General features: G+C 42.2%; 1 protein-coding gene across 1 annotated transcript in view; it reads left to right on the top strand.

Annotated features, from left to right (window-relative positions):
• Positions 1–3,765: 3,765 nt before the first annotated feature.
• The window catches only part of LOC146354159 (myosin-4-like), a 29,650-nt gene continuing 22,945 nt past the window's right edge, over positions 3,766–10,470 (top strand). Inside the window, exons 1-9 of the mRNA XM_084838292.1 lie at positions 3,766–3,969; positions 4,091–4,234; positions 6,179–6,335; positions 7,300–7,327; positions 8,623–8,740; positions 8,854–8,946; positions 9,100–9,163; positions 10,069–10,167; positions 10,276–10,379. Of these exons, the coding sequence (XP_084694418.1) occupies positions 3,766–3,969; positions 4,091–4,234; positions 6,179–6,335; positions 7,300–7,327; positions 8,623–8,740; positions 8,854–8,946; positions 9,100–9,163; positions 10,069–10,167; positions 10,276–10,379 (1,011 nt within the window). The remainder of the gene's footprint in view (positions 3,970–4,090; positions 4,235–6,178; positions 6,336–7,299; positions 7,328–8,622; positions 8,741–8,853; positions 8,947–9,099; positions 9,164–10,068; positions 10,168–10,275; positions 10,380–10,470) is intronic.

The raw sequence follows: 10,470 nt of genomic DNA, 5'->3' as shown, positions 1-10,470 counted from the left end.
AATTTTCTGTAGCAGCCCCATGTTTTCTGTAACATGTAATTATTCTACCTTTTGTCTGAATTGTTTCGTGCTGTCCTCTACCCAGTTATACATTTTAACAAATCTGGATTCTAATCTAAATTAGATCAGCATAAACGGAAGGGGCATTGATTATGCATGCATACAAGCTTGAAACAAAAACACACAAAGCTATAGGATAAATAGGTCCCTTTTACTCATGTTTGACAAAATGGAGTTGTTCTGGTTTACTTAGTCCCTGTGGAATGGGCAGTGCTTGAGTGTGCAAAAGTGGGAAACTGTCTTAAATCAATCATCCTAAAGTCCGTTCACCACCATCTGTAGTTCATACACCCACCTCAGATCATCTGTCCTATGAAGCATGCCTCGGAAGCTGTGGGAAATGCTCCAAATTATGAGTGGAAGATAATGCATACCTTTATATTAGGTTGAGATCAGGATTAAGGAATGAAATGAAATCTACATAATACTTATCTTTACAACTGTCAATATGCTACCTGTAACTCAACAGTCCAGCTCCTAGCCCACACTTGTTCCTCTAGGCAGCTGAAGAGACATGGAGTGTGGAACATTGCAGGCAGCCTCCTGGCCTTTCTACAACAATACAAACCTGACTGAAAATGGGCAGACGGTGGCTAGAAGGTGGGAGGGAAAGGCATTGAATAGATCCTGAATTGGGTAGGTAGAGCACAGTGGGCTGATGATGGATTTCCCTAGGCTTGTGTCCACAGAAGGAGATGTTAAAGGGAGACCTCCATCAGCAAAAAAGGCAAAATACATGGAATCCATGTTGCAGCACACAAGACCCCCAGGCTCTTTGCACCTAATTGAAAGCTCTTTTTCTTTTTTCCGTCACTGGAAAACAGCCTTTAGCCTTTCTCAACAGCCTTTAGCTTCCTGCTGCAAAAGACATGAGTATTCCTTCACAGCCTCTCCACTTGGACTCTGTTACAGAGCACATGCTCTTTATAACTAAAATTCTAATCATGGCCCAAAGGGTTTATGAGTACAGTAGGTATCTAAAGTGGTAATCTTAGAAGGGTTGACAAGAGTCCTTAAGTCTCCAGTTCCTTACCCATCATCACGGTTATTTATCAGACCTTGTCTGAAAACAGTAGACAGGTTTTCATATCCCCATCAAAGTTATTTTTACTGTAAGCCAGACTATTTGACACACAAAATCATCTTGCTATAACATTTCTGACAATTATTTTATCTGGGCTCTTGGCGGGGTGGGGAAGCTAGTTACCATTTGACCATTGCCTAGGTGCAGATGTAAACAGAAATGGTTTAATAAAAAAACCTTTTAATTAACTTTTAATGCTTTTCTTAAAATTGTGGGCAGTTAATAGTGGTTTTATATTTGAATAATTTCACTGAAAATATAAAAAAGTCAATGAGTTCCATAAAATATATTGAGAAATGATACAGGCACTTGTAGGAATGCAGTGTCTCTAATATTTCTACTCTAAATATATCCAGGGTTAATATGAGTAAGAATGATGCTTGCAGTCAACTTTGCCAAAACAATACTTTGCCAGAAATATTTGACCTGTGGCATAGGAGGTGCTATTCCCTGGGCTGAGCAGACCTTATAAAAGAGTTTCTGGGACCTGCCTTGTCTTTGATCTGCCTGCTCTTTGCATCCAGCCTCAAGGTAAGTCATGTGGAGAAAGACATGACAGTTGCAGGGAAGGATTAGAGGCCTGGAATTCTACACATCCTAGTGTCATCTTGCTACCCCTGGAACTCATTTATATGTGGATATTCAAATATCTTCTTGAATACATCCATCAATTTCCTCTCTTTCTTACTCGTTCTTGGAGATTTTTGGAAGCAATAAAAAGAGTTTCACCTCCTTCTTTTTTCCCCTAGTGTTGGCCAGCCTCAAGTCTGCATTTAACACCTTGCACAAGGTAAGACCTAAATATACAAATTTCCATGACATAGTTATAGCATAATGTATGTATATCTGCAATGTAATTTTCACTTTGTACCAACATTCTTTAAGTATAGAAGATATAATTTGGAAATTGGAATGTTACCATCAATACCATTAATAGATGAAAGAATGTGAATGTAGAAAATAATTTTAAATGTAAAATTTCAAATTAGAAATGTTAAATAATAGCAAAAAACAAACAAACAACCCCCCCACTCAGAAACCTGTAGTATATTTTTTGTTTCAACAAAAATCTGATACTGCAGGACTTTAACAGTGCAATCCTGACATGTCTACTCAGAAGTAGGTCCTGTTGAGTTCAAAGGGGCTTAATCCCAAGTAAATGGGTATAGGATTGCAGCCTAGGAGAAGTTGAACAGATTGCTGTATTTCAATGCTGATTGATGGTGCCATATCTTGTGGTGGACCTCTGTTATTCCTAATAAAGAAGATCTGTCAGTTGACCTGCCTTGAAGCCACTGATAATTGCTTCCACAACGTGCCATCTAAATGATGCTTCATTATTAGATATTCAACAGAACACAACATACAACAAGCTCCTGTAATTCCATCTTCAAATTTCACATAGGACACGCTAGAAGAGTTTGAACACCAAAAACTACAGAGGACAGATCTTTTTTCATGGATATAGATGCTGTTTCGTTTACAATTTATCTAGAAAGTTTATTTCTTCAAAATGGTGGAACCTAAACGGATAGCATCTACAACTCTTTCCAGAGAAAAGCAGCCTGGATGCAGAAGCGTTGTTTGCTTTTGTTACTTAAAAATTAGAGTTCTTTCATGATTTTGTTAATGTTCTATCAGAATAAGTTGCATGTGATAAAATATGTGGTGGACAGATATAATAATATTTAGTTAATTGCTGTGTGAGAGATGGACAGATGCACCCAAAGCACAAAGATCATGCCACTGAATTCTTGTAATACCCAAACTCTTCTTTCTCTGCTCCATTGTTTCATTAATTAAAAAATTGCTCCCTACCCACCCAAACTCTCAGTAAACTGCAGGGTTCTGCTATATTACTTATACACAACCAGGGCTACTGACTATGGAATGCAACATAGTCAGTAGCCCTACAGCTCAGATTATTTTTCCATCTACCAACAGTATTGTTTAGTCTGATTGGTAGTTGTTCTGTAGGGTCTCAGGCACTTTCCCATCACCTGCTGCTATCTAAGCTTATTAACCGGAGATGATAGGTATCAAACCTGGGATCTTCTATGTGCAAAGTATGTGCTCTACCATACTTCCTAGTGGCAAACAGTCCTTGCCCAGTGAAATATATGGTCATAACATGGTAGGAGGTTAAGCTCTACAAATCGACATATGGAATAAATAAAGAGAACATGTCTTAAAGGCAATTTTCCTCATTGAATTGAACTGAGAAGCTCTTGAGAGTGAGGTCCTCTTCATACACATAACTTTGTATTCATTTATTTATTTATTACATTTTAAACCCACTCAATAACTATAGTTCTCTGGCTAGTGTACAAAGGTTTCCTTCCTCCAAAGGTGTACCCAAAGGTTCCCTTTCTTCAGAGGAAGGAGTCCTTCCTCTGGAGGATAATCCTTCTATTGAAGGAAGGGAACCTTTGGATACAGTCCAGAGGAACTTTGCACTCATAAAAAGTCACTAACTAGGGGTGATGGGAGTTACAAAAGAAAACTGAATGATATAATAGAAAGACTTCTGTCCATCCATCCATCCATCCATCCAATAATCTGATGGAACATTTTTCTTTATTTAGTGTTCATTGTTGAGGTGTCTCCTGTAAACCGCAGCCATGTCGTCAGATGCTGAGATGGCCATCTTTGGGCCAGCTGCTTCTTTTCTCCGAAAGTCAGAAAAGGAGAGAATTGAAGCACAGAATAAGCCCTTTGATGCTAAGACCTCAGTCTTTGTGACGGATCCTAAGGTGTCCTATGGAAAGGGCGTTGTACAGAGCAGAGAAGGAGGGAAAGTCACAGTCAAGACTGAAAAAGGAGAAGTGAGTAAAAGACAAGAAATATCTTGTTAAACTTTATCCTCTGTAAGCTGATATAAACTGGTCTGTTCTTTCCATTTTAGACAGTATGCTTTTGGCTGAATGATCTCTTGTTTCCTTGTAGACTGTGACTGTTAAGGATGACCAAGTCTTTCCTATGAACCCTCCCAAATACGACAAAATTGAGGACATGGCCATGATGACCCATCTTAACGAACCTGCTGTCCTGTTTAACCTCAAAGAGCGTTATGCAGCCTGGATGATCTATGTGAGTACAGTCCTTTCTTTCTGTTTTGTTTTGTTTTTTCTTCTCCTAGCACAATGTGGCTTTAGATAAGAAAGATTTGAGTGCTGGCATGTAATGCTCTCTTGAGACCCCTGCGGATCACAGATTGTTAGAGATGTACAATTTTGGACCATCTTCTCCCCCCCTTCCCGTTTTCACACTCCATATTGAAGGAAATATTACTCATACCCTCAGCATAAGGGAAAGGGACAATGGCTTTGCATTCAAGTATGCTTGAAAAACTAAACAGTCAAAGCTTTACACATAAATAAATAAGAAGATTTTAATGATGATGGAGAAGCTGCAGCTTCTGTGATTTACTTAGTCTCTGGGGAATGAGCAACCCGTGGATGAGCACGAAATGGATAAGATGCTCTAAGACAATAATCATAAACCACATTCTCCAGAGTATGTGACATCTCCTATCCTGCCACTAGATTGTCTGCTTGGTGAAGCATAGCTCAGAAGTTCTGGTCTAAGGTATCAGTGTAGTCTGGGATGCAGTCTCATAATGGCATATTTCTGCCAACAACAAGTCTGGGCTGCTCCACAGCTAGTGCTCCCCCTGCCACAGTTCTCATAGATGGGGGTACTACACATGCAGGTGATGCAGCTAGAAAGCTCCATTTACATATGCTACCCTGGGGTTGATGCAGCACTGTGTACACAGCACTATGTACCTTTCTCCAAGAGGCCTTTTTATGTGTCTAGAACAGGAATAGGCAACCTTTTGGGGCCATGGGCACATTTGGAAATTTGAGAAACTCTCCATGGCACAAGTACAAAATGGCTGCCACAAATTACAAATAACCTGCCTAGAGGTATTCATGGAAAAGTAAGGTGGCAGCAGTTAGAGGCTCCCACTCCACTTTGAAGCAATCCCAGCGGCCAGTAAGACAATATAAAAATACATAAATAAAATTTAAGAAGAGTCAGGTATCTCGGTGGGCACCAAGGAAGGTGTCTGGGGTTACATGTAGTGGTGTCTGAGGGCACCACATTGCCTACCCCTAGTCTAGAACATCTGCATTCTGATTTCCTCATGCCATGCCCAAAGGTTTTATTATGCTTGAGCCAAACAAACAGTTGTACAATGCTAACTACATTTTGTAGATTAACAGCTAGTCAGAGAAGGATTACCAGCCTCAGTCTCCAAGTTCTCCCCTTTAACTTACCAACCCCACTTCCCAATCTTTCTGCCGCTCCCCAACTTGTTCCCACTTGTTCTCCATTTACACTCCCTAACCTCTCCCCTACCATTTCCCAACTTCTTTAATGCCCCTCATCCCTACTCCAATCTCACAATGTTGGGTAGGAAGACAAGGATGGGGGTGGAGAGTTCTTCCTCCACCTCCCTATCTTCCTATCCAGCAAAGTGTAGGAACTGGCTGGCTTTTCTATACCTGGCCCTTCTATTCCAGACCCTTCTGTTCCTGGGCCTGCTCTTTGCTCCTCAATGTGACTACAGTCTCATCACCATTTCTTGCCAGAATCCAGCAAAGGGCAGAAAAGCTGTTTTAATGTTATCCTGTTATACATTCTGGTATTCTTGGTTCCTTTCTTGAGAGAAAATGTCTGTTCAATAGTTGGGATTTTTAGAGAGGACAAACCCCCATTTTGGGGGAATCCAAAATCTGACAAACACCAATGAACTGAATTTTGAAGGGCGTTTTTCTCTCTCAAAACTAAAAAAGCTGAGGGATTATTTTTTTCTCCTTACCACAGTATAGGTTTGCAAAATTTTGGTCTCTCTGAAAGTACTTAGAATGTAAGTCTATCTCTCCTCTTTCTGTTTTTCCTCTTCTAGAAATAAGAAGGAGCTGCTTACATAGAAGGTCTTTCTCAGGGTCTAAGAAATTTAACAATATAAATATAAATATGAATACAAGCAGATCAATTAACCTACTTCTGTTCTTCTTCATACAGACCTACTCAGGTCTCTTCTGTGTCACCGTCAATCCCTACAAGTGGCTGCCAGTGTACAACCCAGAGGTGGTAGCTGCCTACAGAGGCAAGAAACGTCAAGAGGCCCCTCCCCACATCTTCTCCATCTCTGACAATGCCTATCAGTTCATGTTAACTGGTGAGTATATAGACATCTTTGAAAAATGAATATTTCCTCCAGATAACCTTAATGTCCTTTCAAAGACAGTGAAATGTTGGAGTAGATCTGGGGCTGAGATAGGGCAGTATCCAATGCTGCCACTCCATTTGCGCCGTTGACATACTGTTAGCATAAGTGACATGAAGCACAACACCAATAGGGTATGCTGGCATGATGGGTTTCCCCAGATACTACTGGGATTGCACTAGAGGTCATTTATGTTAGTGCTATGTCAATGGTGTAAGCAGAGCAGCAGTGTTGGATACTGCCCATAGTTTAAAAAAATAATCCAGTTGCTCTGCAAATAAACATGATCATGGGTGAACTAGGCAATCACTATTTTCTTAGGATTTAACAGATACAAAATTACATTACAGATAAGTATGATTTGGGATAATTTAGGGCAGAATCCAATGGGGTGCTTACGCGTCCACTGATTGCTTTCTGCCCCACTGATTCCCTTCTTCAAGTGGTGGGTCCCATCAATTCCATTGTGCAAGCGGGGCCACCACTTATGCATGGAAGATTTAGCGCTTCCTAGGGGAAACCCTGAAATGCGCGGAAGTGCTCATTTATGGAAGGAGGCAGGTCAGCAGAACTCCCTTATGCAAGCTGCTGACCTGCCTCCTTCCAGAAACAAGCATTTCCACTTATTTTACAATGCTGTGGAAGAGCTAAATTGTTGGTGTGCACCCAGTTGGGGCCACTTGCACAATGGAATTAGTGGGGAAGAAGAAAAACAGTGGGAATGGAAGCACCCTGTTGGATTCTGCCCTGAGAGCTCAGGTTACTTAAGTTTAGATGATGGGTTTCTACTACTCACATATTTTTGGGTGGATGTAATGCCTTTTTTACTACATACATATTTTTAATTCTTTCATCCACTTCATATGATTTTAAAATGTGGCTTCATTAAAAGTAACTTTAAAAAAATCCTTTTCAGATCGTGAGAATCAGTCTATTCTGATCACGTAAGTATTCTTTCTTGCCCCAGCGCATACTTTTATTCTGTTGACATTGCTGAAATGTAACTAGGGTGCTATCGTTGTATTACGTAAGGAATCATGATGCCCTTCTGTATCATAAAGCCTAAGCACGTTCTAGACTTAAATGGCATAACAGTCATTCTATAGCTCCAGGGAGTCAAGGAAACTGTTGTTCTGCAATGGGAATTAGTCAGCAGTTCCCAAGTTTCTCTGAGGGATGCCATGGCAGTTAGACTGGTAAAACAATAGCGTACGTTAAATAGGCTCATAGTCTACTGTTACAATCTTCAGAAGAGGAGTGGTGAAACCATTTTGGCTGAGGACCACATTTCTTTCCAGGGAAACATGCCAAAGGCGGATGGCCCCTCTGCAAAAAGTGGGTGGGGTTACCCACACACACTCTCATACCCCCCACACTCTCTCTCATACACACCCACACATGCACATACACTCTCATGCACACTGACCCGCACACCCACACACACACACTCACTTATACACACTCTCTCATACCTACCCACCCACCCTCTCTCTCTCATACACACCCACCCCCTCTCTCTCACACACACTCTTTCTCTCATGCCCCCCATACACACTCCCTCTCATACACACCCACCCAAACTCACCCACACACACTTCCTCATACACTCCCCCTACACACATTCTCATACACCTCCACCCACCCACACACTGTCTCATACACGCCCTCCCCACACTCTCACACACATTCTCCCACACCCACTCCCACACCATGTTTCCCCTTCCCTGTGCTGCAATTACGCTTGGTAAGTTCCTTCAGTTGACAGCAGTGGAAGGCATTAACAAAGCCTAATGTTAGTGCAGGAGAGTTTTTTTTTTTAAGGGGTCACAGAAGCAGCAGCAGGAGGTGGAATTAACCCTCCCCTCCCCAGCTGCAATATCCCCAGTTGGCCCTCCACAGAGTCCATTGCCTTCAATGGAAGATTTTTTCCCCAATCCTAATTGCAGCACTGGGGGATTAGGGGGAAGGGTGCCACAGGACATGAGGAGGAGAAGGTTAACCCTTCTCTTCCCAGCTGTGCTCCCTGCCCCCACAATCCCCCAGCAATGTAATTAGTTTGTAAAAAGCTTTCCAATGAAAGTCTTTTTCAAGCCTAGTTGCTGTGGACATCGGGTAGTGGTGGTAGTAAGGTTCTTCACCCATGCTTCAGAGTGACGTAGAACATCTGAAAATCTTATATTATTTCCAACCCATTCATGAAATTTCTCTGGCCTTCGTTTTTTCTTCTTTTGTTCAACAGTGGAGAATCTGGTGCCGGAAAGACTGTGAACACGAAACGTGTCATCCAGTACTTTGCAACAATTGCAGCTGCAGGTGACAAGAAAAAGGAAGAGCCAGCCCAACAAGGCAAGATCCAGGTGAGCTTTCTGCCTCCCCCCCCCCCCACACACACACCAAAAAAGAGGATGAAATTTGCTTTTCTCCAACATCTATAAGACTGAAGATAAATAAACTGCTATTTTCATTGCAGGGCACCCTTGAAGATCAAATCATCAGTGCCAACCCCTTGCTGGAGGCTTTTGGAAATGCCAAGACTGTGAGGAATGACAATTCTTCACGTTTTGTAAGTCTTGCGCAAGATCTGGACACGATAGTTAGCCTCCACATTTGTTAAGTGAAATGTAACGTCTTGTGTGTTCTAATGTATTTTCTAGTAAATCATATGTAGAATCTTCCTCCAAGAATTTGTAATGATATGCCTCTTTCTTCTTTAAAGGGTAAATTCATCAGAATCCATTTTGGTACCACAGGCAAACTGGCTTCTGCTGACATTGAGACATGTAAGGGGTCGTTCTTTGCATGCTTTAGATTGGGGTGGGCAACATTTTGGGGTGGGTGGACTGCATTAGCCCTCATGGAACCATACAGGGGGTGCACATGTGGTTGGAGCTGGTGTGTGGGGCCACAACATTTTCGCACGCACGCACGCACACAAAGACACATCACAGACACAATCTCTTGACAAAAAAGATGTAGTGGCCAGCTGGTCGTGGTTGCAGACTGACCCCCACAGAGAAATATTTAAAGTATTTTATTTGTTAATTTTGAGTAGCAGCTAACTGAACCAATCAGAGCTGCTTGGTGTGTGTGTGTCTGTGTGTGTGTGCATGAGTGCGTGTGTGCACGTGTGCGCGTGTGCAGCCAATGAGGGCACCAGAGCAGTAAGAAGACCATCCCTTCAGAGCAGCAGAAGGAGCCACCTAGGGTGAAAAAAAAAAACATTCACACACAGACACACTAGACATACATCACACACACACACACACACACACACACTTACACCCATACACAAGATTGATGAGGAGGGAGAAACAGGCTGTAACCTTGTCTCTGCATCCCAGTTATCAGAATCACTGCAGGGTAGGTTAAAGCCTCTGTCCACCCCTCAGCAATCCTGTTGGGAAACAGGGCATATGAGGAGAACCATCCCCACATGTTCTGGTTTCCCTGTGGAATTGAGCTTCCAATTGCCCACAAAACTACTGTTGGTGGGCTGTTGGGAGCCCTGTTTTGCTAGGAAACAGGGCACACAGGGACAACTCTCCAGACATGTGTGGTGGTAGCAGCAGGGGGAGACTGGGGGAGCCAGGGCACCTGTAGTGGGCCACATGCAGTCACAGGTTGTCCGCCCTTGCTTGAGGCTGGTCTTTCTTTCATGGCTAATTATACATCATTGCCTTGCCAGATCTGCTGGAGAAATCCAGAGTTACTTTCCAGCTAAAAGCTGAAAGAAGCTACCACATCTTTTATCAGATCATGTCCAACAAGAGACCAGAGCTGATTGGTAAGAAGAAGCATCTGTTTTGGTGGCTACTGCTACTAAGATCTTGTGATGATACTTGATTGTGCAGAGGATGAAAACAAACCCAAGTCTGTGTTTCTCCTTATTCAGAGATGCTTCTGATTACTACCAACCCATATGACTATCACTTTGTGAGTCAGGGTGAGATCTCTGTTGCCAGTATTAATGATCAGGAAGAGCTGATGGCAACTGATGTAAGTTTCTTATGAATCTGACCACATGGAGTATTCATTTGAGTAGACTAGCACTAATTTTCAGCGTAACCTTTTCAGTGGAAATGGGGTG

The sequence above is a fragment of the Heloderma suspectum genome, chromosome 2, assembly GCF_057233095.1.
Source record: "Heloderma suspectum isolate Gila_16-S chromosome 2, 16-S_ref, whole genome shotgun sequence".
Lineage (NCBI taxonomy): Eukaryota > Metazoa > Chordata > Lepidosauria > Squamata > Helodermatidae > Heloderma > Heloderma suspectum.
Note: the sequence above shows the minus strand (reverse complement) of the source record. Positions and strands in the feature narration are given on the sequence as shown.